General features: G+C 38.6%; 2 protein-coding genes across 4 annotated transcripts; both read left to right on the forward strand.

The window, feature by feature from the left end:
- Window positions 1-1,226: 1,226 nt before the first annotated feature.
- On the forward strand, window positions 1,227-11,998 carry elapor1 (endosome-lysosome associated apoptosis and autophagy regulator 1). Of its 2 annotated transcripts, XM_039799342.1 has the most exons (22): window positions 1,227-1,684; window positions 3,124-3,244; window positions 3,394-3,574; window positions 3,674-3,821; window positions 3,929-4,009; window positions 4,106-4,211; window positions 4,318-4,467; window positions 4,772-4,860; window positions 5,078-5,255; window positions 5,445-5,573; window positions 6,081-6,171; window positions 6,271-6,376; window positions 6,467-6,604; window positions 7,262-7,525; window positions 8,425-8,601; window positions 8,688-8,838; window positions 9,332-9,425; window positions 9,595-9,696; window positions 9,802-9,928; window positions 10,505-10,683; window positions 10,817-10,982; window positions 11,071-11,998. In XM_039799342.1, exons 1-22 carry the CDS (start codon window positions 1,598-1,600, stop codon window positions 11,149-11,151), a joined length of 2,946 nt encoding a protein of 981 aa, XP_039655276.1. In that variant the 5' UTR covers window positions 1,227-1,597; the 3' UTR covers window positions 11,152-11,998. The 2 variants fall into 2 exon arrangements, with proteins under 2 accessions (XP_039655276.1, XP_039655277.1); XM_039799343.1 differs by lacking the exon at window positions 11,071-11,998 and having other exon boundaries at window positions 10,623-10,683; window positions 10,817-10,967.
- A 1,021-nt stretch (window positions 11,999-13,019) lies between these two features.
- On the forward strand, window positions 13,020-26,592 carry mapk14a (mitogen-activated protein kinase 14a). 2 transcript variants are annotated; one of them, XM_039800877.1, is made up of 12 exons: window positions 13,020-13,444; window positions 16,253-16,382; window positions 16,583-16,641; window positions 20,372-20,483; window positions 20,745-20,774; window positions 21,345-21,392; window positions 21,497-21,611; window positions 21,719-21,790; window positions 22,597-22,676; window positions 24,818-24,896; window positions 25,041-25,214; window positions 25,359-26,592. In XM_039800877.1, the coding sequence occupies exons 1-12, from the start codon at window positions 13,326-13,328 to the stop codon at window positions 25,421-25,423; spliced, it is 1,083 nt and encodes a 360-aa protein (XP_039656811.1). In that variant the 5' UTR covers window positions 13,020-13,325; the 3' UTR covers window positions 25,424-26,592. The 2 variants fall into 2 exon arrangements, with proteins under 2 accessions (XP_039656811.1, XP_039656810.1); XM_039800876.1 differs by lacking the exon at window positions 22,597-22,676 and adding an exon at window positions 23,102-23,181 and having other exon boundaries at window positions 13,021-13,444.
- Window positions 26,593-27,111: the final 519 nt, after the last annotated feature.

The following is a 27,111-nucleotide window of genomic DNA, read 5'->3' on the forward strand; positions in this document are numbered from 1 at the left end:
AAATTACAATAAAAGCCAGATAAGCTGCATACAATACACAATACAATGTCCGAGAGTACTTTATATCAAAGCACAACTTTCCAATTCCTTTTAAGGAATACAAGGCTGTGGCTGTAACTTCAGGTTTGAGCTAGTATCTGATTAAGTGTTTGTTTTAATGAAGTTAGCTTATATGCTCAACCTACATTGTCTTTGAATGGTATTGAATTGCCTGATGAAACATTTTATAATAAATATATCCGTCAAATTTAGCAAAGTAAAAACAAAATTATTCAAAGAGGAAAGTCTTATTGGAAGACAAACTGAAAAAAACATGGCTTTTACCTCAGAAACTTTGTATTTTTAACAAAGCAAAAATAAATTAATTTTTACATTTGACACAAAATCTATCCAGTAAATTCTGTAATATCTAGATATATGGATATTGATAGCTCCTGTTCTTTTTGTGGAATTGTTTCATTTTCCATCCCCCCATGGTCACTCATAATTTTATTCTAAAGGATGTAACATGCATCTCTAATTTATGTGGTGAACTTTTTTGTTTTAATAGGGAATTTTTTCTTTCATAAGAAAAAATTCTTGGGTTCTCAACCCTCATCGCCTCTTTTTTTTAGTGGAATTTGAGTCACTTCTTAAATCCCTTTCTTTGATTAATAATACATAAGACAACAAATGTATAGACTGTTATAAGAATATATTTGATGTGCTTTCTTAACACCATATTGGTTATTTATCCTCTATTCTTTTTTTTCTTCTATTTTTTTGGTTGGCTTTTATGGCCTTTAATCGATAGCTTAAATAAGAAAGGGGAGAGGGGGGCGACATGCAGCAAAGGCCGCAGGTCGGATTCGAACCCACGGCCAATGCCGTAAGGACTCAGCCTGACATGGGGCGCACGCTCTAGTGGGTGAGCTAGGTCGCCCCCTTTATTCTATTATTGTTGTGAAGTGAATTTATACATTTTATAGTGTGATTAAGTGTGTAATTCATCCCTCATTTAGGCCTACTTCTACATTTGTTTAATATTTATTTCCTAGGCTATATCTCATTAGGAATCAGGAAACATGTTTGTGAAGGTTTATGTGGGTTATATGTGAGTATGTCTACGCCTATATTGTTTTTGCGAATGCGCTCCCTCAGATTACGTGTCGTGTCATGACGTGTCGTGTTTACACATTATTTTTCCCACATGTAAGTTAACTGCTGTGTCCCTTTTGTAAAAATGATGAAACGGCCACTTGCCACCGTGAAATAAATATATAGGCTATATTTTTTAAATCCACCACCTTTTATTAGCCATGATCGAGTCGCTAAAAATACGTGTAGGCCTAACCGTGCTAAGTAGGCTAATATTTTTTTCTTGAAGATTACGAAGGACTCAATTCTACATTGAATGTCCAAATAGCAGAAGGCAGGTACAACACAAGCTGGGCATTAAAAGATGACTCAGAGTAACAGGCACCAGAGCCAGTTATCCAGGAGAATGTTTGCTCAGCTTGCAGCCGCGCCTTCAGCCGCCAGGCGGGCTGCACCTTTAGGTGCAGGTCAACCCTCTGCTCCTCCGTCTCCATCACTTCAGCACTGACCGAAGGCGACGATGCAGCGAGGCCCGATACACCTGCGCCACTTTTTACTGTGGTTGCTTTTTGCACAAGCCAATGCGGAGTTGCCCATGTGCAAAGAGGTGAGAAGATTCATATTGTTTAATTGTTAGCCATTTCGACATTATAAATAATAACAACTACCCCCAAAAGCTAACATTATTCAGGTGTGAATTGTTTCCTATTACAATTGAATGTGCATATTAATGTTTAATCAGGTAAATTGCTTATGGATGAGCTGTATGTGAAAATGTAGGCTAATTTAAAGCCACCGTGCAACATTTCTAAAAATGTTGAAATGGCTGACCTAAAGCCTCTTAAACAGCTTTAGCCATGAAATAGAATAGAAATGAAAATATGTTTAACATTACATTAGTCACTTCACTTCTGCTTGCTTCATTGTTTTACTAGAATGTCCATATGTTACATCCACTGCCGTGCTCTCGCCCTTCTATATCTGTTTTCATTTGCATAACAGTACAGTTTGATAATACTCAAACCATTTATTTTTTATCACCATACTTTACTGCAGATGGGTAGAATTAAGATATGACAGTTGTAAGGAAAAAGTAGTCTTGCAATTTGAGTCTATTGGGCTTATAGGTGATGATGATTTGGGGAAGGAGGTGAGTTAGTTTCCATGCCAATCCATTGACCATGAGGCACAGCGGTCATCATGTCCCGTTGTCTTGGTTTCCTCATGTTTGTTTAAAGGAGGCGATTAGGCTACAGCACTTCCCCAGTTTGATGCATTTTTACATCAGATCCTCCCACCCAAACATGTTCACCTGATACCCCAACCACAGCTAATGTAGCAACTCTAATCAAAAACAGACCCAGAGGAGTGCTGCTGCTCTGTTTCTGTTAAATATTAATCCCACAAGGCTATGTGGGCTTGGGTTAGTCTGACTACTTGGAATATTACAGCCTGCTGTTGGCCAAGATAACACTGTGTCAGTATTCACGGCTTGTTTCAGAAGGTGTCAGATCTACAAGATAACTTTTAACGTTATGTCACATCCCAAATGACACAGGGGGGATGGGTAGGACAGTGTTTGTCAGTCAGCTCCAAAAAGCACGACAGACAAATACTGCAAAAGCTTTGCACCTGAGCGCCTGCTGTCTCCAAAGTCCTGCGACAACACTGAGAATTACATGTTTACAAAAGGATTGGATGGATCAACATCTCTCCCCTCTTGGCTATAAGTAAATAAACGCTGAAGGGAGTTTTACTGGTGCAGAGTTGCAGCACATCCTTGATAAGTAAAACAGTTGAGATGGCTTCCTGGGCAAATATTAGCTGTGACTTTATTTGGAAAAGAGGTTTGCCTGGTTTTGGAAAAGAAATTCCAGAGGTGTAAAACAATCTTCTGAACTGGTTGTAATAACAGCTCCATTTGCTGTTCACATGCATGCTGACTTGCACCTTTATGTATAAATTAAATCTATTTGATGTATGTATGGTGTGTAGTGTGTTTTCATCCAGCTGTGTGAAACTAACACCTGTGTTTTGTCCCTGCAGTCAGATTATCACTTTGAGTACACAGAGTGTGACGTACTCGGGTCACGATGGAGAGTGGCGGTTCCCAACAAAGCCGACACATGCACAGGCCTCCCAGATCCAGTCAAAGGCACTCAGTGCAGTGAGTGTCCTCCTCTTATACCTCAATCTGTTTTACAGCTTTATATATATTACATTGTTACCACACTCTTTTGTCTGTTCCTTGTCATGTTGTCAACATCTCCATGATACATTTCCAATGTGGTCTCTTTCTTTCTCTTCCTCTTACAGCCTTCTCCTGTAGTGAGGGGGAGTTCCTCAACATGCAGTCGCAGCAGTGCCAGAAGTGTGCTGTAGGCACCTACTCTCTTGGCACCGGTGAGGCCTTTGATGAGTGGGACAGCCTGCCGTCTGGTTTTGTCACCCATGGGTTGCCCACGAACGGCTGGGATGACCACACAGACTGCTCCAAGTTAGTATACATTTTTTAGTTTTGATTTTGTTTATCAATCTAAGCTCTTACTATTTCAAGAAGCTCATCAAACTGTTTCTGCTGCTGATGTTTCTCCAGCTCAACCTGGACACCAAAGGGTGATTACGTAGCCTCAAATACAGATGAGTGCACTGCAACACTGTCCTATGCTGTGAGCCTGAAGAAACCTGGAACTGTGACCTTTGAATATTTCTACCCTGACAACAGCATTTACTTTGAGTTCTATGTAAGTAATTCAAAAACGACTGTTGATGTTGACAAAGATGGCTGTTTTTTTTTTGGGGGGGGGGGGGGATATTCGGTCACATCTGAATCTTTTTCCCCTCTCCTTAGGTTCAGAATGACCAGTGTCAGTCTACAGACACAGAGAGCCGGTGGATGAAGATCTCTGAAAGCAACTTTAGCAAATATGGGGTTTGTCTGAGTATAGCATTAGAATTCAGATTAAAAGCTCTCATGTTTTCTCTTTTGTTCCTTTCTCATTTTCACATTCACATTCACTCTGTGCAGGCTGAGCTTAACAGCGGCAACAATGTGCTGTATTGGAGAACCACTGCGTATACTCTGCAGGGCAGTGCTGTCAAGCCCGTGCTGTTAAGGAACATTGCCATCTCAGGTAGATTATTGCCTGTAGTGTGTTGTGTACAGCAGTTTTAAACATTTGTTCACTCCTCAACTTTTTCCAGGTAATGATTACAAGTTGATTGATGGTTTTTATCCAGGGGTGGCCTACACATCAGAGTGTTTCCATTGTAAACCCGGCACCTACAGTGCAAAAGCAGGATCTGCCCGCTGTACCCCCTGCCCTGCTGAAACCTATTCCAACAAGGGCGCCATCGTTTGCCATCAGTGCGAACAGGACAAATATTCAGGTATGAAAGGTTTGAATTTCTGACACCAGTTATATCATTGATCAGCATACTCTTATATATTTGTATTTGCATGTTGTCACACACACACACACACACACACACACACACACACACACACACACACACACACACACACACACACACACACACACACACACACATGCAAGGCGTTCTGCATGCAAATACTGCATTTACTGCTTAAGTGTGTAAGGTTTGTCTTATCTCTGGATCTTAATGTGAGCTGTGTGTTTTCCCTCGTCCCCGCCCATTGTTTCCCCCCCTGGCTCGGTTACTATTTTTCCAGTGGCTGGTTCAGGGAGCTGCAAATCGAGACCTGCGTGTACAAACAGTGACTACTTCTACACCCACACTCCCTGTGACTCTGAGGGAAAGGTAATGTAGAAAAGGACATGACTGTGTGTTAAGGCAGAGCTTATGCTTGAGTAAAGGTAAACACACAGAGAGAGATGTTACCTAGTAAATAGCTAGCAGCCATCTGGTGCAACTATTAGGTTTCTTTGAATATAAATTGCCTGGGCCGATTGTGTGTGCCACAGAGCATCTGGTGGCTTCTTTCATGTGTCCATGTCTGGCTTGCTGTGCGTCTCAGACTCAGCTAATGTACAAGTGGATTGAGCCTAAGATCTGCAGTGAGACTGTTGAAGGAGCCGTGAAGCTGCCTGCATCAGGGGAGAAGCAAACCTGTCCTCCATGTAACCCGGGTTTCTTTGTCACCAACTCTTCCACCTGTGAACCCTGCAACGATGGTTTCTACTCAAACGGAACAGGTGCACAATCAGTACACTCCTTATACTCTATCTGCTGTCCCTGTAAAAATCACCAAAACTGATTAGACGCCTTGACTGCAAAGTGATGTAAAAAAGAAAGTATATAAAACTGTAACAGTATATAAAACTATCATAACTGTTTTTTAGTCCATGTGTTCCTTGACCTAATGACACATTATTTACTCACAGCCTGTACCAAGTGCCCTTCTGGCACGGAACCAGTGATGGGTCTCGAGTACAAATGGTGGAACACGATGCCGAGCAACATGAAGAGCTCCATCTTCCAACGAGAGTTCAGCGAGTCCGAACACAGCACGGGTGAGAAGGCAACACAGTGTAGAGGGAGAGGGCAGACATCACAGCAGTTGAATGATAATCATCACAGTCAGAAAAAATACTCTAAAAGGCACAGAACAGAAGGGGAACAAAATGACTAAAACAGCCAGAGGTTAAAGCACAAATAGCACAACATCCAAAAAGCAATTATCTGGAAGATAAAGGAAAAGTACAGGATGTAATTCTTATAAAATAACCAACAAAACAGCCCCAGCATTTGACAAAATAATCTGCTAAAGTGCAAAGGTACAAAAGCTGGTATGGTTATTTTGTCTGCTACTATTTCCAGGGTCAAAGATTAATTTACAGGTTAAGACTATGCATTTCTTATGGTATTAATTAATGCTTTGATCCTTATTTACAGTATACAGATGTTAGAAGAGTTATTTTAAAGACGCCGCATGTCCACCTCAATTATTGTCTGCATTGTTAGAAGGATAGTATTGGAGTGTTAATGTGCTTTTTTTTTAATTGTATTTGTAATGACAGCATGGGAGGTGGCTGGAGAGTATGTCTACACCACCCCTGGGGATCAGGACACAGACTACCTGATGCTCATGCTCAATGTCCCTGGATACAGGTAAAGTCAAACATTTCTGAAAGGAATTAAACATCTTAATATGTATACACTATAAATCCCAGTTGTAAACATTGAATGAAATGCCACTTGTTTCCACAGGCTGCCTCAGTCCATGGCCAAAGACAGTGAGAGGAGTGAACTTTCTCGCATCACCTTCGTCTTTGAGACCACGTGTACAGCTGACTGCAAATTTTACTTCTTGGCGGTGAGCAGAATTGCTCATATATATATAAGGTTGACATCAGTATGAATATATACATATATATTTATATGAGGTGAGTGTATTTCTCTGCAGGGTTATAACCAGTGGAATAATGATGTGGTGGAGCAGTGGAAAGGCAGCAACAGGAAACAGTCATACTCCTACCTGATCCAGAGCAACAGCACCACCAGCTTCACCTGGACATTTCAACGAACTGAGGAACTTAACATGGTGAGACTAAATCCCTTCATGTTATAGTTTATATATCTTAGTATGTGCACTTTGTGTCTGTGTTTAAAAATGTATATTTTATATATAAATATCGTTATACTCTTGTCTCTCTCTCAATGTTTCTTCTTTTCTACCTTGGTACCACACTTTGTAATTTCTGTTTTTAAAGTTTACTTAGTTATAATCAGACATTGTAAAAACAACATGCTGAGAACTATGGGTACATGTAAGAGGAAGGCTGACACATCCATTCGATTTTCAAGAAGGCAAGAAAATGAAGCACGGAATTTAGCAATAAATACTGTGAATTTATTTACCAATTATGGCTGTAAACATTTTAAATTCTCACCGGAATTTGTTATGATAAACTGCTGTATCATGTTTGCTTTTGCTGATTTGTGGAGTGTTTTGGTTTTTTTGCACTGACAGTGAGTCTGCCCCAGTTATTGCACTGAACTCTAGGGGGCAGTTTGTTTTTTGGCAGAGTTTGTGTCCAATTTGAAAAAAATTGAATTACTTTTGCACATGGACTGCATGAGAACTGAGTAGAAAATAGGGATAGACTTTCTAAAAATGTCCTTTAAGCAGAACCAACAACTACATTGTGTGTAGAGCGACTCAGCTGGTGAATGACACCTTGTGATTCTTGTCCCTCAGGAGAGGAAATACAGCGCGGATGCTGCAAAGATCTTCTCCATCCACATCACCAATGTGATCAGAGGTGTGGCCTCCCAATGTCGCCGCTGTGCCTTGAGTTCTGCTAAGGCTGGCTCCGCCTGTGTTCCCTGCCCACCAGGACACTACATGGTCAATGAGACAGGAGTGTGTAAGAGCTGCCCACCGAACACCTTCATCAGGGCCGATCAGCCTGTCGGAGAGGCTGCTTGTGTTCAGTGTGGACCAAACACACAGAGAAACAAGGTAATGGGATCAAAATCCTTTCCACTGAAAAGCTCTAAATACAAATTCCTGACTAAATATATTACCACATAAATGTATGCATGGCTATAGACACAAAGGTCTTGTCTTTGGGGTTCTTTCTGGGATTTGTGGGCCTTAACGACCTGAGAGGAGTATATTTTCTACAAATATAAATATATAAATAAATACTTTGAAGGCTGATTTTTGTATTTGTAGACTCTATCTTTATGTTCAGCTGTTTTTAGTTATAATAAAAAAAACTAAATTATTATTAAAATACAAATATTATTAGTAAAGTATGTGTATATATATATTTTTGTTATTATTATAATTATTTATTTGAATAAATAAAATAAAAAATAAAAAATTTAAATCAGAAAGTTTTATAAACTTTTGTGGGAATTTGGACTCATGACCTCAGCATTTCTAAAATTCTGGCTATGTCCCTGAATGTATCTATATCTCTGCCTATATCTGTATAACACTCAACATGTTCATTTCTTTTATTATGCAATTACTCTGTTTCTCATTCTACCCAAAAGTGAACGTTCTCATGTGGACACTATTTTCTGCCATATTTGATTTTTAATTGTTTTGTTACCAGCATTTGCTGGTCTGCTATTTACCTCTCACCAAATATACAGTATATTGAGCCACATCACATAGCTTTCACACATCTAATTCTAAACAAAACAAAAACACAAAAACCAAATCAACTTAAGATTCACTGATAAGATGCCCTCTACTGTAACAGCACGCAGAATTAGGTGTTTGCATGCTTCTATATTCCAGCTGATATCAGCATTTCCCAGTTGTCTTATTTGGGTTTACCACAGCTGGAACTTGATATTATTCCACCTACTGTAAACAGCACGTTTATGTACCTCTCCATCCTCCAGGCCCATACAGCTTGTCTCAGTGACTGTGCGTTGGACATTCAGACGAAAGGAGGCGCGCTGTTACACTATGACTTTTCTCCTCTGTCCAACGTCACCGCCTTCCACAGCAGCCCCCGCTTCACCAATAAAGGCCTGAGATATTTCAATCACTTTAATTTGGGAGTGTGTGGGAAAGAGGTGAGAAGCTGTGATCCTGATGACTTTCTATTTTTTGTCAAATTTTGTTTGACGTTGCATTTAAACCTGCTGCGTTTCTCTCACAGGGCAGAGTACCTGCTGCCTGTGTGGACAATGTGACAGAGAGCAGGAGAGAGGTCAAAGGTTACATCTGTCAGTCCACTGTGGTTCCCTCTGATATCAGGAGTCAGAGCATGGTGTCCACCCAGCCCTTCATCATTGGTGACTCACTCATCGGTATGGACTGAATGCTGCAGACATCTATTGCTGTAAATGAGAGGATATGTTTGTATGGTTTTCCAATACCAAATTTATTCATTTATGGAAAATGTGTGTTAAAAACGTTCTGATATTAATAAAGGGCAACACATATTGCCATATATTGTTTCGTCTGTATTCTCACTGTGAGCCTTTTGCACGCTGACATTAGCATTTAGCTCAGAGCACCATTATACCACAGTACAGCCTCACAGAGCCATTAGTGTGGCTGTAGACTTGTAGTTTCATACCCTATAGTGTAGTCTAAACACAGGGAAAATAACTCTTGGATTAAATGGCTCACATCTCAGACATATGCAGCCTGTGACAGAAGGTTGAAATATACGTTGCTCTTTGTGGTTGATAGCAAAAAAAGTTGGAACTGCTGGTTTACATTTTGTGCATGTCATATATCAGATAAAAATTTACAATTTTTATTAATTGTTATATATTATATCATCTTATTCTGAAGGTGTGACCACTGACACGACCCTGGATAGCATCTCATCTCCAAAATGGCTGTTTCCCTCTGCTTCCAGCCTACCTGATGTCATCTTCTATTACAAGTAAGTAAAATAACAACTCCATTTTGATGCTTTCTAATACATATTTTTAATTGTAAATATTTGATGCTGGAAGTTTGATAATTTGTTGAAGTGTGCAATGTAATACAGAATCAAAAACAGTCTAAGTCAGTTGAAACTTTTATGTTGGTCATGTTTGTGATGTTTCCAGGTCCAGCGAGACGACTCAGGCTTGTAAACAAGGCAGATCAGCCACCGTTAGACTGAGATGCAATCCCACAGTGACTGCTGAAGACCACATCACACTGCCAAGGTATCCTTCACTGTGACCAAGCTCAACTTTTGACCCCACAGGACTCCTTGGAGATCTTTTTCATCACACAAAATTGTGATCTCTTATCTGTGTTTTCCTCCACAGTAACTGTTCAGAGGGGACGTGTGATGGTTGTACTTTCCACTTTCTGTGGCAGAGCCAGCATGCATGTCCACTCTGCACCAAAAACCACTACAGAGAGATTGTCAGCGCTTGCATCCAGGGAATACAGGTAGTGCTGCACAGGCACAGATGTATTGACAAAAAATGTTTTACCTCCTCTAACCCACAAATCCATCACAGGTCGATCACAAACTTGTGTTGTGTTGGAAACTTCCATTTTATATGATCATTTAGCCCCAGATAGGGGCATCTTGCATTTCACTTAAGGTACTGTAAGTGTGATATGGACACTGTGAAACACTAATAGTTTGTCATTTTAAGAAATATATTTATTTGCTCTCTGGCAGAGTTAAATGAGAAGACTGATACCACTATTATGTCTGTCCATTAAATATAAGGGTACATCTATAAGCCGGTTAGCTTATTTTAGCATTAAGACTGGACTGGACTCCGTCAAAGGGTAACAAAATCTGCCTACCAACAACTCTAAAGCTCATTATTCCTGTAAGGAAAATACTGTAAATATTAGGATTCAAGTAGTGATCTCATATGTGACCAAGGCAACTGTGTGTGTGTGTGTGTGTGTGTGTGTGTGTGTGTGTGTGTGTGTGTGTGTGTGTGTGTGTGTGTGTGTGTGTGTGTGTGTGTGTGTGTGTGTGCGCCATGCGTCACACGTGTGTTTCAGAGAACCACGTATGTATGGCAGCAGCCATTGCAGTGTTACGGTGGAGAGTCACTACCAGCACAAAAAGTCAGTGCATGTGTGACTCTGGATTTCTGGCTCAAGTTCGGTGTTTCCACAGGAACGATCGCTGCTGTGCTGCTCATCAGTATCAGCTGCTATTTCTGGAAGAAGACACGCAAGTGAGACTGCTGAGCTTCACATTTCCTTTGATGTTTGTTAAAGCACTAATATGTCATACTAGTAAATAAGATTAATTTATAGTATGAAAACTCCAAAGATGAGATGTTATTTTGTATCATTCTCTGTCTGCAGGTTGCAGTATAAGTACTCCAAGCTGATGATGAGCTCTGAGGGTAGGGAGTGTGAGCTGCCCACTGCAGACAGCTGTGCAATAATGGAGGGAGAGGATGCCGAGGACGACCTCATGGACCTCACCAAGAAATCCTTCTTCACCAAAATAAAGTCCTTCTCACGAGAGGTAAATAACCCCTCCATTAACACACATTGAGCTACGTACGGTATAAGGCAACTTCTCATGCTTTATTTTATTATCAATGTGTTTTCAGAGGACATCAGATGGATTTGATTCAGTTCCACTTAAATCATCTTCACGCCGTCAAAGAGAGGAGGACTCTGATGACGCTTAATTCAGAAGGTTGAACAGAACCTTCTACCAGAGTGCAGAGGATCTGTTAAACTTTAGATAATGAGCTCCAACAGAAGGAGTCACAGATTACAGAGATGGGCTGTTGAATGCATTTTATTTATTAAAAAAGATATTTACTTACTGCAGGAGTTTTACAATAATGTAAAGAGAAACAATTTTATTTAGTATTGTTTGTCATATGTTAGGTTGCCAAACCTAATACTGCAATAGAAAGTCTTCATATTGGGGATATTCTGTATTTTTCAAAGCCCAATGGTGTGTTTCAAAATTATATAAGAGCCAAACTGCGGATAAAGTTACAATTGTATTAGATGTGTTCTCACACATCTGTGTACATTTTAGATAACTGTGAGTGTATATTTCATTTTCTTCTGTTCTTTGTTATTAGGCTATTCTGTTTTTTATTAGACCAGCCATCCAGTCTTATGTTATTTGACAATATGTGATTTTCTACAGCTTTTGATAACCTTTTCTGCTGCACCTAAGGATATGATCTTGCTTTATTGTGAAGTAAAGACATTTTCTACAATAAAAAACAACATCAAATGTATTGGGAACCCTTCAGGTGCTCTTCGTAAAATCATATTGCATCTCTTTACAATTACGTATATTATACAATGCTTTTATGTAACTACTTCTTATGTTTAAAAATGCAGTTTCATGTGGCCTTTAATTAATAAAATAACTCTTTATAAAAAGTATTTTTATGACAGCAATACACACAGTAAGTCATAAAAATAGGCCAAAGGAAAACAAATAGTATACAGAGTCAGGGGAGAGGGGTAGGCTAATATTCTGAGATTAAAGTCGTAAATTTATGAGAAAAAAAACTTGGATATTCTTTGAAATTAAAGTGGTAAATTTACGAGAGAAAAAAACTCACAAATTTACAAGAAAAAAAAAGTCAGGAAAATTGTCTTTTTTCTTCTTCAAGGAACCACATCGCTTCAGGACTACCATGCGGCTGCTTGCATGTATTATACCTGCTGTGGATGACCTAATCAAATTACTCGTGATTTTATCCCAGAATCATCATATTATCATATTAATCTAGACTTTGAAGAGACAATGCCATGAAATGTGCTCCAACCAGTTTGGGCTGTTTTCAGTCTTTTTGCTAATTGCTTGCAGGTGCGATCGACCCAGCAGGCAGCTGGCTGTTGCGTCAGTTTGTGGAGGTTCTCAACCATCCGTTTTCCTAAAAAAAACTCATATTAGAAATCTTTACAGTTGATTTCTCGACCCCAAAAAAAATAATTAGTGAATTTAGTGATGAAATAGCAGACGGAAATTGTAATAAAAGCTTCCAGTGTTGGCCACAATGGTAATGTAAAGGTATACTCCCTCTTGTGGCATAAAGGGGTAACAACTCTTTCTATTACGTACAATGGCTGAGTGCAGAAAACTGGAGCACAGTGTCTATTAAATGAAATATATACAGGGGTAGCTTTTTTATGGACTTCTTGCAAGATGAAAAATTAATAGGAATCCTAAAAGATTTTATTGGAACCAATAGAAAAAAAGATTTCCAATAGGACTGCGAAAATCCTAAAAGAACAAAAACATTTCCTATAGAATTCCTTTAGGATTTTTTTTTTTTAAATGTATGGGAATACTAAGGGATTCGATTGGAAAAGATGAAAATCCTATAGGACTCTTTGACTAGTCCTCACAAATGGATCTGAATAATCATTCCACCCCTCACTCGTTTTATAACTCCACAATTTTGACAATTGTTTTTCATGAGGTGTCTTATTACTTAATTTTGTTTGGTTCCTGTTCTCATCTCGTACATTGAGGGGTCGATGGATGTGTTAAAAGAAGGGTCTCGTCTCGGCTGTCCCAAGTTGTTTTCTCTCGCGAGATTTTGCGACGTGTTGCAAGCGGGGTGAAATCTCGGGAGCTGTCTGAAAGCAAGCGGAGAGAGGAACAAATAGCGTGAAGATTTTAAAACGTGCATTTAGCAGACAGTGATTGTGCAAAATTTCGCAAGAAGGCAGCACCGTAACTTTCGATTATTTAAAGTTATCTAACGACGAGAAACGTTTCATTTGCTTCTCTTTTCGTAACTTGGGGGAAGTTTAACTGCACGCCTCGGAGGACCCACCTCAGAGCAGAAAGTCAAGTCGGTGGTCGGCAGTTCGTTCTGCAGGAATGTCGCAGAAAGATAGACCCAAGTTTTATCGGCATGAGGTCAACAAGACGATATGGGAAGTCCCGGAGCGCTACCAAAACCTGTCCCCGGTTGGCTCTGGCGCCTACGGATCCGTGTGGTAAATCACTTTATATGTTCGTTTGTGTAGTCTAACGTTAGTCACCTAACTTAACCTCCATTCATTTAGACGAGGCCTGTGCTGCAGATGCTAAAGTTAGGTTAGCTCGTCTTGATTGTCGGCTAGCAAGGTGGAGCCACGATGTGCCTTTCAACAGAAAACCTGTTTACTTTCTATCTATGTCGTGCTATCCACTTGTAAAACTTGTAACGTTATTTAATCTGTTTAACTGCATATACACACAAGCAACACAACAGGAAGCTGCTCACTAACAATAACGTTCAACTGTTGAAAAGTACCGGAGTCTAATCTAATCAGTGGACAATCGCAGAACTGAGTAATCAATAAGTATTTCTAATTAACATACTGGAGCTGCATATCCTGTTTCCAGAGGCTAGTTTAATGACATTTGGTTTGGAAAAAGATATTTAATTTACATTATTAGTCCCACCAACAGGTGCTGTAATCCGAGTAAGTAAAGATGAGGCAAACAGATAACGTTATTTTTGGGTGTTGCTAATGTGTGTTGGATCTTGAGAACACCTAACGTTATTACTAATATGTTTTGACTCGCTACCTTCATATGGATGATGTGACAATATTTATAATATTGGTGCTTTATTGATATAACCTTACATATTTAGTATACTCTGATATTGTCTCAGAGTAAACATTACTAGTAGTGTTGACAAAGTGGCCACATTTTTATTTTATTTTCACTCACTTCACTTCAGATTTGTGCTGAAACTATGGTCGATTTATTAGTCAATGAACAAAAAAAAAATCACAAAATGTTGATCATTGATTAATTGTCATTCAGCAACAACAACAAAAACCTGGTTTCGGGATGTGTTGCTTTTCTGTTTTATATAACTGAACATTTTAGTTTCAGTTTTTCTGGTATATTATAGATTAAATGTTAATTCTATTAATTGTAAAAACAATTGTGTGACTTTAACTGTAAAACATCCATTAAGACCAGGAAACTTTCCTGGTCATACAAATCACAAATATAGGTGGGTAGATGGGGTAGTCTCATCAAAATATCAATTATGATAATTTCAATATATTTAATAGCTGTAATGAAAACATCTTGATAACTACTAAAAATGATTACTGAAAACTGCATATAAGATATATGCTGCTCTCAGTAAATTTTATTAATGAAATTTGCAGCACAGAATCATTTGCATTTACAGTGGAGATGGGATCTTGCCTCTTGATTTCTTTCAGAAGATCTTGCTGGTGAGGTGGATTTCCCTATTGCAAAAGTGTAAACTTTCATAGGATAGTCCCGTTGCATTGGTCTGGTGATTAAATAGGTTATGCTGCTGCTGATACTATCTAGGACTTAACATTGTCAGCGGTACACTTGATTTAGTTGGCAGATGTTTGTTTTGCAAATGGAAGTGGACAGCTGTGCTGTTGCTGGGCAATAAGATAATCTGTTGCTGGTCAGATTACTGTCTGCTCCCCAGTGCATTGACTGATGCCCCAAACAGTACACTGGTTTATATTGTTAGTGTTTACATGTTAGTTTACTGTGACTTTCTGATCAATTTATTTTTACTGGAACTGCAACAGCTTTAATGTTATGGCACATACCGGAAAACTGTACAGTATATAGAAAATACTACTACTACTACTACTACTAATAACAGTTAGTTCTCCCAATCAGAAAGTGACTCCTACATCAGCATTATTTATAAATAGACTGCATGTTTAGTGCTTTTATTCAAAGTGCTTACCAATTGGTCTCTAATTCTCTCTCTCACACACACACACACACACACACACACACACACACACACACACACACACACACACACACACACACACACACACACACACACACACACACACACACACACACACACACACACACACACAGAGAGAACCGCTAACTCTGTGATTAATATACAACCTGCTTTATCTACTGAGCCACAATATTATTCACATTTAGCATCAAAGCAGTCAATGTCTGTGCAGCTTTTATTAAAATATAATTTCTGACACATTTTGGCCAGAGGCCTTAAAGCCCGATTTTTCTATTTAATAAACAACTGATTTATATCTTTGAGGTTGAGCACCCAGTGTCTCTCTCTGAAAATGCATTTTTTTTTTTTTGGATTATCCATATTTATAATTTGGTTGTTGTGGAATTGCTCTTCCTATAGATGCTTTTTTAAACATATGCATGTTTTAATAGCTTGACATGTGTATCCACATTTTCAATAATACTCCCAAAAAGACATTGGTATTGGTTGATATGGTATGGATGTAAAATATTGGATATTTCAGCATTAACGAAGTGTGACGTTAATGCATTCCTGGTCACACTGGTTTCTGATTCCCAGCAGTAGTCACCGGTGGCTGTCCACTGGCTGTGACTGGTTAGGTGAGCTGAGCAGGAGGAATTGTTGGGTTTGGCTTAGAGACAGTCAGCCTTTAGAGAGCAGGACAGACTGCAGGCAGGGCTATTCCCAATCTGCTGAGAGATGACATTTTCTGCTGATGTCGCCCTTTTCTGCAGCCTTCAGCAGCTCTTACTGCACCCAATTTGGTTTTGAGAGTAAACTCAGACCGTTCTGAACCAAAACAGTTTTTCCTCCTCTGCCTAAAAGTGACAAGCTTGCTTTTCATTTCAAGTTAATTTCTAGTTCAAAGTGTTTTGATTTTCATCACATGTAGGTTTTATTCTTTAACCTGCTCATGCTGACAAAACGTTGTATTAAGACTTGTAAGTAGGGTTACAGTGATAAGTGTATTATTACTGTGCTTAAATGTTTGCCCACTTTTTTTCAACAGTTCTGCATATGATGTGAAGACTGGTTTGAAGATAGCTGTGAAGAAGCTCTCTCGGCCATTTCAGTCCATCATCCATGCCAAGAGAACATATAGAGAGATGCGGTTGCTGAAGCACATGAAACATGAAAATGTGAGTCCACTTGTTTCTCTTCCCTTTTTGTTCTGTCTGATGATGAACAGTCATAGAAAAACAATGTGTGTGTTTGCCTATGCAATGCCTCACAATTTCTTTGCTTATTATGTTGCCTATTCACTTATAATTATGGTTTAGTTGCTGCCTATTGTTCTTTGGGTTGTTCACTCCACATTGGTTTTCATATTTGTTTGCAGGTGATTGGCCTCCTAGATGTCTTCAGCCCTGCTACAAGTCTGAAGGAATTCACTGATGTGTAAGTTGAATGTGTTTTGTTTAGAATAATAACCTTCATCCCAAGTTCACTTCAGCAACAACACACGGCAGCATTTAGTTTCACAGCAGCAGATAATCCTAGCTGTGGCTGGGAAACACCTGGAGGCAGGCCAACTGACTAAACACACTGGAACATTTCTTCTTAGACTGTCAACTCTGTTAGTTATTCACTTGCAGGCTGCTGCTAGAGTTGTTTCACCACCCAGCTTCCTTCCCTTTGTTTCCAGCTTTCTGGCTTTGTGAAACATAACCTGCTTTGCTGGCAAACAGGTATTTATTGTTTGATGATGTTAAGTCATATGAAAAAGGGAAGTGGACAGCTAGACGGTGACTCAATCCTCAGACGAGCGTGCCGCCTCTCCTGTCATGTGTGCAATGTCTCTTTCTCTCCTCTGCACACTGAGTGACTTGTACTGTATCGAGATTAAATTGTGACAGATTTCAGTCGACACTCAACATAAGAATGTGTCTCAACTTGGAGTCAGATTTTTCTTCATGCTAATTATTGATTTTCATACTTTCTACATTTCTGTATGGAAATTATTCCTCAAGATTTGACTCATCCTAAATATTTTGAAGCAGTTTAGGAGTGGGCAGTGCAACTCCCAGGGACTCATTTCATGTCTGAGGACTTGGTCAACAGCATTGGCAGTATTATTTCTATTACCTAACATGCATGCCATTTTGTGTGGGAGGAAACTCACTCAAATACTGAGAGAATATGTCAACTCCCAAGACCAGAGCCCAAGAACTTGGAGACGGTGCTCCCTGATTTTTAACTGTGGGAAACTGCAGTCACTGCTAAACAGAAAATGCTTCACATTTGAGCTTCGTCATAAGTTAACCTTTTTCCGAGTAGTTTAGCATATGAAAATCAACTAAATTCACTTGTGAAGTTATTTGTGTCGCATGAATCCTACATTAGGCCCTGTGTGAATGTGGTTAGGGATGTGCTTGCAATGCAGGGTTTCCACACTCATTAATATATGGCATTTGCTGTGAGAAATGGCACCTCTGCTCTTTCTACTAAAGGTTATTGTTTTATTTTTCCTGACCGCCAGAGATGATGTACATTAAAATGTTTTATAGGTATAATACAGTATCTCTGGCAGTCGTCTAGTACTTTACGTTATAAAAGCCCACCTCTACTGCTGTATAAAACACTGCAGGAAACCCTGCTTGCATGCTACACTGCATATTCTGTTGCCTCCCTGACTGCTCAGAATGGGTTTTGTTAGCTGCATTAATGCCTGTATTGAGAGCTGTCCACTGTCAGACCACCCAAGATGAATTTTTAATGCAAAATCTGAAAAAGGCATTCAGTTGACAGCTGGGGCTGATACAGTATGCTAAAGCGTAGTGTAAAGTTTATTAGCACCTTTCAAAGATAAAAATCACAAAGTGCTTCACAATAAAATGTAACACAATGCAACAAATTAAAATACAGGAAAATTTAAATACAAATAGAAGGCAAGGCAGCTTTATTTGTATAGCACATTTCAGCAACAGGGCAATTCAAAGTGCTTTACATTAAAGAGCAGTTAAAAATGATAAAAAAAAAAACTCCATTAAAAATAAAAACTTGACTAACTAAAAGCCTGCTTGAATAGCAGAGTCTTCAATTGCTTTTTAAAAGATTCAACAGAATTCACATGTCCCCAAATAGCCTCTCTCCCAAGCAATGTGTCTATGTGATGTCATGAAAGTGCTGTAGTAAAGATTAATATCTTTGTGAATATTTTTTTAAAGGGGAACTCCCATTGAAGTTTGTTTACAGGTTGTGGGGAGTACTACTGCATATTTGGGAAAAAAAGTAGTTTGAAGCCTTTTGTACCTCCAGAGGGAGGGGAAAGTCTTATAAATTGCCTCAAGTGATGTCACTTGTGTTGGTTGAGGCTGTAGACTACAAGTTTGATAATGAAAATAATCTAGTAGTAGTAATTACAGCTGTAACAATCCCAAATTTTGCTGTACAATTAATTGTCTCAGAAATAATTGCGATTAACAATATAATTGTCTCTTTCAGTCAAATTGAAAAAATGTTTGTTTATTTATTACTTTAGCAAACAAGGATACAACTTTGGGTTATATACCTGTCATGTGACCCAGATAATAACACAAGTACACAGCCTATGAAGTAAACTACGCCTCTTTATTATCATTTTTGTTGCTATGAACGTGTTTAGGGTCAAGTGTCAACAACTAAAAATTGAAATAATAACAAACAAAATCAACAAATACCAGTCATACCCCTTAAGACCTTAGCTAATGATAGCAATTAATTGCGGTTAAACAAAAAATCCGGGATAATAAAAAAATTGACAATTATGTAATAATTGTTACAGGCCTAGTAGTAATACAAGATCTTGCATGTAGATTGTGTGTGAGACTGGGTTCCTTAGAGTAAGGAGAAATAGGGGGGAAGAGTATAGGTGGGTGGTATGGAGCTAGAAGGGCATTCAAAGAGCCAAAGGAAAATTGGGCCAGTAGTTTTTCTGTAATTCTACTAACAAACAAACAAAGTGACCCGAAAACATAACCTCCTTATTACGCAGCTTTGCTGAATACTCCATTCTGATTTGTCAAATACGGCATTCTACGGTCTGTTGTTTTTGTATAGCAGACCACTGCTATGAATAGCAGACTGTTGCTATGGACGTAATACTGATCATAGATTCTGGAGGACCATGTTTAAATTAATAAAATCATGTTTTAATCAATATTTTGTCAAATTATTGATTTTCTTTAGTAACTCCCCATGTAATGAGTGAAATCATTTAGATTGATCGGGTCTTTATCCCTTCAGGCTGATTCAAGTCCTGCATCACCCTGTCAGGCTTCTAATTCTTAATAATGACCGGCTCGCTCTACATTATCCCTTACGTGGCAGGGTAATAAATGCTGAGTCACAGCCTGTCAGAAGAAAATATGGTAAAATAAGAATTGTTCTAAATGCAGTATGATATGCAGGAAAAAATCCTATATATATATATATATATATATATATATATATATATATATATATATAAAAAAAAAAATAATAAATAAATAAAACCATACTATCTAAGTATGGGTCATTAAAAGAAAGATTCAGACACTGCGTCACTATGCTGTGGTAAGGCTCCTCAGAGCTCCTGTTCCTATAGGAGAGAGGAAGACAGAGGTCACTATTTAAATCCATTTTTATTTTTTTTCCCAAGGCGGGTGAACTTTGGACAGTGTCTGTGTGCTATTTTAAGGCCTCGCTCTCTGCGCTGTGTGAGAAGAGTATTCATGAAATGGGTATTTGTTGAGGGGCAGACTGATGAAGCAGCACATGGCTCTGTGTACTTTGGCTGTAGCATCCTGCTCTCGTCACAAGTGCTGTTTGGACATTTTAAACAGCTCTGGCATTTGATTTGAATTATCCACTGATGCAGTCCCATTATGCCTATTTATCCGGGTGTGTTGTTAAATGAGGTTTCATTTGTGAAGGTCTTGGCCTTCAGTGCCTTTGTAGGGGAAGTTAGACTGAAAAGAAGTAGGAGCAGAACTGGTTTAAGCTACACTTAGCCATACTGGAAATTAGTTTCAGACTGCAAAGAAACTGTTGAACGAAATGTTGGAAGCGCAAATGTATTCATTTAGATCCATCTGGCTTTTAATGGAGTGAGAAAACATTGACATGTCTTGTGATATTTGTGTCTGTTTTACACTTTTATGATTGACAGGTATCTTGTGACTCACTTAATGGGGGCAGATCTCAACAACATAGTGAAATGTCAGAAACTCACAGATGACCATGTGCAGTTCCTCATATACCAGATCCTCAGAGGGTTAAAGGTGAGGTTTAAGAGAAATAGCTTGACTTTTTGGAAAATCCTCTTATTTGTTTTCTTGCCAAGAGCCAGATGAAAAGATTGATCAATGTTCTCATCTAACTCTCAGCAAGAAAGCGAATTAGCTTATTTTCCCAAATGTTAGCACAATCAGTGGTTACATTGTACTGCACTGCCTATGACATTACTGTATATGTACTGTAGCGGTAAATCAATACATCTTTAAACTGATATTGTAATTTACATGTCCTCCATTTCTCAACAGTATATCCACTCAGCAGACATCATTCACAGAGTAAGTGCCATGTTTTTTTAATTTGTTTTTTAGAATAGATGTTTATTGCCATTTGCACAGGTACAGGCCATACAGGTACATTGTAAGTTTTGTGCATTGCTCTTAGAGTCAGCTCTACAAAAAAAAAGAAAATATAAAGCTATATAAATACATAATATAAAGTAGAACAATATAAAAGAGAAAACGGCTGGAAGATAAAGTTATAATTGCAAAAGTGCACCGGAAACATATACTGTATAAAAACTAATGAAGACTTGTGAATATACACATACATATTCTTTTGTTTTTTGTCTGACAAATGTCACAGTGTCTTTGGCCCCGATTGTAAAAAGAGAAGTGTGTAAAGTGTGTCAGGGTTTATGACATCTTCCACTTGGCAGAGTTGGGCCTGTGCCTTGTGCAAACACTGAAGGGAAGTCAAAAACAGGACCTTTACTTTTACATGGTGTTCATGATGTAATGCTTCCATTTTAAGTTCAACAACAAAAGGACAGATTTGTTTTCAATCATGAAAAGTAGTAATCAAGATTTCAGATGTACTGTCTAACCAAAATGATGTTCATCATTCAGGATCTGAAACCTAGTAACCTGGCAGTAAATGAAGACTGTGAGCTTAAGGTCAGTGAACTGCTGCTCTCATTTAAAACGTTGGTTTATCCTGAGTCCACAAATGTGAAGATTTTACAAACAACTCAGCTTTTTTGCACTTCCATTGCTTCCAGATTTTGGACTTTGGTTTGGCGCGGCACACTGATGATGAGATGACGGGCTATGTGGCCACCCGCTGGTACCGCGCACCAGAGATAATGCTGAACTGGATGCATTACAACATGACAGGTAGATGACAAAAGATCTTCCCCAGTGACTTTTTGCACCTATACATAATGATAGAGTTGCTTGACGCGTGAAACTTAATGTGTGTGTGCTGCTTTTCTGTGTTTCAGTGGATATTTGGTCAGTGGGCTGTATAATGGCAGAACTCCTCACGGGAAAAACTCTATTTCCTGGAACCGACCGTATCCTTTTCATTTGAGAGTACAGTATGTTTAGAACTTGCGTAGCTGGAGAAGACTCTAACACACCATTTGCATAACAAATCAAACAAGTTAAATGTGCTTTGACATAAAAAACATAATGAATCAGTACTTGATTTATGAGTTTTTTTGCCAGAACAGTGGCAGAAACTATCAGCAATGCTTCTTCTTTTCAGTGTCCTTTTTGATTAAAAAAAAAAAAAAAAAGCTTTTCTGCTTGTCTCTTCCAACATGACGCTGCCTGAGGTGTTTTTAATATTTCAAACGTAACACAGATAGTAGCTGTTTCCACACTTCCCCTTTGTCTTGACACATGCCCTTTGCTGTAATGTTTCCACTGCCGTGCTTCAACTCTTTTTACACAGTCAGTATGCGTCATTGGCTCGGGTCCACTTTCTGCATGCCCCACTGCCAGTATTAGTATGGGCCTATCAATCTGCGCTGTCAGTGCTTAATATTTTGTTTAATTTTCTCTGCCCCTGCCAGCGTTTTCAGACTAACAGCTGTGCTTGTTGTGTTAAGTGTACAACAGGGCTGTCCACTGCCTCCGCTTTTGTTGTGTTGTAGCTGTCTGCAGGTTACAATTCACAATGTTCTCTCCTCTGTGCAGACTTACGTGTGGGCTTTTTCTCTTGCCGCATCTCATGTGTGAAATACAAAGTAAATATAGTGACATATAATATCTCAGATAAGTAACCTACGTTTCACAAGGAAGATGAAAGCTAACAGGTCAGATTACACATTCTCCCTTATCCATCATCTGGTCTTCCTTTACCGTGTGCCGGTAGACATTGATCAGTTGAAGCTAATCTTGCTGCTCGTCGGAACACCAGGGCCCGAACTCTTGATGAAAATATCTTCAGAGTCTGTGAGTTCACAAGGATATGCAAGATTTTTCTCTAACCAGTTTTCTGCTCCAAACTTGCCACACTGTTGTGCAATAACTTGGTGGATCTGCTACCAAACTGACCGCATGTTTTCCAGCATTCAGCTTTGTGGGTTCGAGACTTGCTTTCTGCCTCTTTAACTGGGTGAATTAAGTTTGTTTGTCATGATGTGATTATGAAACAGGTGATTGAGCTCTGGCTTTCACTGATTGACTATATGCAAAGTATTGTGTTGTGTTGTCGTTTTTTTTTTTTGTCACATTTTGCTTCAAAGCTTGAAGCTTGCTTTTCAACATAACATTGTAGCTTATTTAGAGTTTATCCGCACAGTGTTAGATTGAGAAGCAAGCAGCTTCTTAACCTACTCTGCTCTGTCGCTATACTCCCCTTGACACAAGCTTCATAGATATAAACCAGCTTCAGCAGATAATGCGTCTAACAGGAACACCCCCAGCATCTCTCATAAGCAGGATGCCCAGCCATGAGGTGAGCAGGATCCACAGTTACTTACTTTAGACCAGACAGTAGAACGAGGCGGGAGGACCGTCGGATCTGCTGGAACTCTTTCTTTGCATTCAAAGCAACACCGTTCTTGGCTTAGTATCCTATATCTATTCTGAGTGTTACCCCAAAATGGTTCCATTCTAACATTTATGGATTAATAATAGCAGTAATATTTGATGCCAAGATTGAACTGTAATCCTAATGTAAATCTTGTATTTAAATTGAATTATCTTAAGAGATAGGGTAATGAAGGTGGCCACACTAATGAGAGCATCACTCTGTTGAATCTACTCTGGTCAAGTTGGGTGTAAGGAGCAGCACAACCTCTAGGGGACACTACCAGAGATTTAAGATTTTAGTTTTCCAGTTTAATCCTAATTGTGTGTTGTCTGACCTGCTTGCTGCATGATATTGTAACAATGATTGCCAGAAGTGGCTCTGAACTTGTGTGATAAAGGCATTTTTGTGCTTGTCATTTCACTCTGGATAGTATTAAAATGTCTCTTCAGAATTAAACATGCACAATCTGTTTTAATAGTTGCGGTTACTGTTGGTGATGCAGTCGTTAGAGCATATTTCTTTGTGAAAGATGATTTGTTCTGTGGTTTTCTTTCTGTTTTTGGTTGCACATATCCTGAAACTTGGTGTCTTGCTTCTCTCAACATGTTTCTGTGTAATTTACATGTTATTTTTCATTCCAAATGATCGAATAATTGTCCGTCTGCAACCTAAACTTTTCTGTTACACCGCAAGGTTTATTATCAGGGAAATTACAACCGGTAGAATAAGAGCGAGGAGACCAGAACAGCAGGGTCTTTTCTTTCTACAGGACATTTGGGGCTCGTTATTAAAAAAATAAATCTTTTTAATTCATGTAGATTTGTTATTGAAAAATTCAAAAGAGAATTTTAAAATCATCATGAAAATTGGATATTAAAAATAGTATTGGCACACTTTGTTTAACCATTAAAACCAGACAAAGAGAGCCACACCACCATGTTTTTCCTCGACGTCTTGAATTGGGCAACACATTAGGGCTGTCGATCACGTTTACCACAAGCTACACATTCCATACCTATAAACTGCAGTTGTGTATGTGATTTTTGACTGCTTGCGTCTCATTTCAGGAAGTCAAAAACTCGGTGCGAACAGACAATTGGAGCTAAAAACTCTCACTAATATTGCTTAATAAAACCTGTTTTTGTTTATGTCGCTGTGCTTTCTGCCATAAGCGGTCAGTAAAAGGGGACTATTCCTCACCAAAGGAGGACTGTAACCTGCACTAATCAGTGTTGTCAAGCACAAGGAAACACGTCAACCTTTTGGGTGCGTGGGGTCATAAAAAATATGGGTGAAAAATCTTCAGTAAAAAATAAACATTGAACCTTAAGTACTGCATAGGCTTAAGCTTTACAACCAACATACTCTTTATAGTATATAAATACATTCATGTGATACAGTGTAGTCATGTCTGTAGATGGAAATGTAATAATGTGATGCAGGGTGCTACATTGAAAAGAATCCGTAGCATGGAAATGCGTGAGCATTATAAAACAGGGTGAATGTTGCCGAAATGTTGCTGCTAGTAGGAGCTGACGTTTGATTTACTGTATTCCAGGCCAGGAACTACATCAGCTCCTTGCCACACATGCCCAAGAGGAACTTTGCTGATGTGTTCATTGGTGCCAACCCACTAGGTAATACAAGTGTCAGCCCTTCTAACTGCAATTCATATTTTGTTTTTAAAATAAATTGTTTTGGCTATTTTGTGTGAGTAATATGACATTTCTTTAATGGATCATAGACTGTTGAAGATTTGTCTCTGTTTACATGTTTTTAAGCTGTGGACCTTCTGGAGAAAATGCTGGTTCTGGACACAGACAAGCGGATAACCGCAGCCGAGGCTCTGGCTCACCCCTACTTTGCTCAGTACCACGACCCAGATGACGAGCCCGAGGCTGAGCTGTACGACCAGAGCTTTGAGAGCCGCGAGCTGGAGATTGAAGAGTGGAAACGTATGTCATTATTCTACACAGAGAAAAAATCTTTACAAATCTATTCATGTCTGTTATATGGAAGAAAAAGAAACTAAAGAGAGATGCCATACTGACAGTATAGGAATCCAGATATGTATTTGAACATTTTCTTATTTCTTGCAGGATTAACCTACGAAGAGTTGTGTAGTTTTGAGCCACCTATTTTCGATGAGGACGACATGGAGTAACGAGACCCGCTACCCACATTAAGTCCATTCTCCGACAATTTGTAACAACCTCGAACATGTGCATTAGTGTTAAACAAACTGTCAGACACACTTGTATGAGAGTGCATACCAGCCTTTGTCTTTTTTTTAACACAGAAAACATTGTCCACAATTAGCTCTTGCGAGGAAATCATTACCAGCGCTGGGAAAGGAAGAGCTTGACCAGTTATCATTATTCTTATTTATGAACCACTAATGTTGTTGGTCTTTTGCTGGGAAATGTCACTTCTTGCCAGTAGCTGAAATCATTTTATATTCAGATATTTTTAAATTTAGACTTTGATGACTCGTCACTGTGACACGGAGATGCTGAAACACCTGGACCTATAGCTGTGCTATTTTGTGTTTTTTAAATTTTCTTTTGAGTAACTTATGAATAAGCTTCTGTGTCCTATTAATTGAAAAAGGAATATGCTAGTCTACCACTCGCCCTGCCAAGCTCTCACATATAGCACTGGGTCACACATATTTGTAAAGTGATTCAGTTATGATAATTGCTCCCACATTTAAAAAGAGATAACTCTGAAGAGTTTCATATCAGCGACAGAAGTAGATATGTTTTTAGGTATTTGACAATTTGGGAATGTGCGTGTTCTGTGTAGTCACTGACCTTCAGTGCTCACCAACTAAATTTCACACATTTTAATGTTTATTTTGATAGTTTAGATGCTCTGTGAGACTCTTATACATGTTTTGGCTACACAGGAAAATCTGAGCCTTTGCTGTTTAAGGACAATGCTATTCAATAAGGCACCTGAGTAAGGGAAAAAAATATTCATGGGTACATGCTCTACTCAAAACTATGTAAATATCTGTGCATTATTTTTTAAATCTCTGACTTATTGTGCTTATGTTATAAAGCAATCAATATTAGTATGTACATCAGTTAAAGACTTTGTGTGTGTTTGCGAGAGTGTGTTGTTGGTTTACAGGAATTGTAAGTGTCATGCTAAAACCTCTAATAGAAATACTGCTTAAATGTGTAAAAGAGGGATTTCAGATGTATTTATACTTTGTGGAGGTGGTATTTATAAACAAATCGAAATATCCCTTAAACTATTTTTAGTCCAGCAGATTAACTACTATCTTCTGTCCTTTGTTTAACAAAATAAAGACTTATTTTTAAGAGACCTATGTTTTTCTTTTTCATTTATTTACTATTTCCCATACTTGCATAACTTTTTAGCATTCATCCCAATTCTGCGATTTAACTTGATAATTAATACATGAATTGATGTGGATGGTTTGACCAAGACGACAATCGCCTGCACATTTATTTAGCATTTTGAAAATTCATTTTTACTTAAGGAATATTTTGACTTCCTCTTAAGCACCTACGATGATGACTAGGGCTGTATCCGTCCTGTTCTTGAGGAAAAAACACTGATAAACAGAAAACTACAACATAAAATTGAAAAACCTTAGATTTGGCCATTCACTCACAAAGATGAAAAAGCACTTGGTCTTAAGTGCATAGTGAATCACTGGTGTGCAGGAGGAGTGATACAGGCTGCATTTTTGTCTGTGGTTCAGCAGCAGCAACTTTTGCAAATGGAAAATCAATGTCTGACTGTATATCTCTTAAGTGTCAAATGCTTATTAAGCCACAATTAAATAACTGATGCTGACAAAATAATGTTAACATTTAT

The sequence above is a fragment of the Perca fluviatilis genome, chromosome 5, assembly GCF_010015445.1.
Source record: "Perca fluviatilis chromosome 5, GENO_Pfluv_1.0, whole genome shotgun sequence".
Lineage (NCBI taxonomy): Eukaryota > Metazoa > Chordata > Actinopteri > Perciformes > Percidae > Perca > Perca fluviatilis.

Excerpts from the sequence above, each read along its gene's own strand:
- elapor1 (XM_039799342.1), top strand. The coding sequence starts at position 1,598 with ATGCAGCGAGGCCCGATACACCTGCGCCACTTTTTACTGTGGTTGCTT. Across the intron at positions 4,010-4,105 it reads GCAACTTTAGCAAATATGGG|GCTGAGCTTAACAGCGGCAA; the intron begins GTTTGTCTGAGT and ends CACTCTGTGCAG. Across the intron at positions 8,602-8,687 it reads TGGGAGTGTGTGGGAAAGAG|GGCAGAGTACCTGCTGCCTG; the intron begins GTGAGAAGCTGT and ends TTTCTCTCACAG.
- mapk14a (XM_039800877.1), top strand. The coding sequence starts at position 13,326 with ATGTCGCAGAAAGATAGACCCAAGTTTTATCGGCATGAGGTCAACAAG. Across the intron at positions 21,791-22,596 it reads TCTATTTCCTGGAACCGACC|ACATTGATCAGTTGAAGCTA; the intron begins GTATCCTTTTCA and ends GTGTGCCGGTAG. Across the intron at positions 22,677-24,817 it reads TGAAAATATCTTCAGAGTCT|GCCAGGAACTACATCAGCTC; the intron begins GTGAGTTCACAA and ends ACTGTATTCCAG.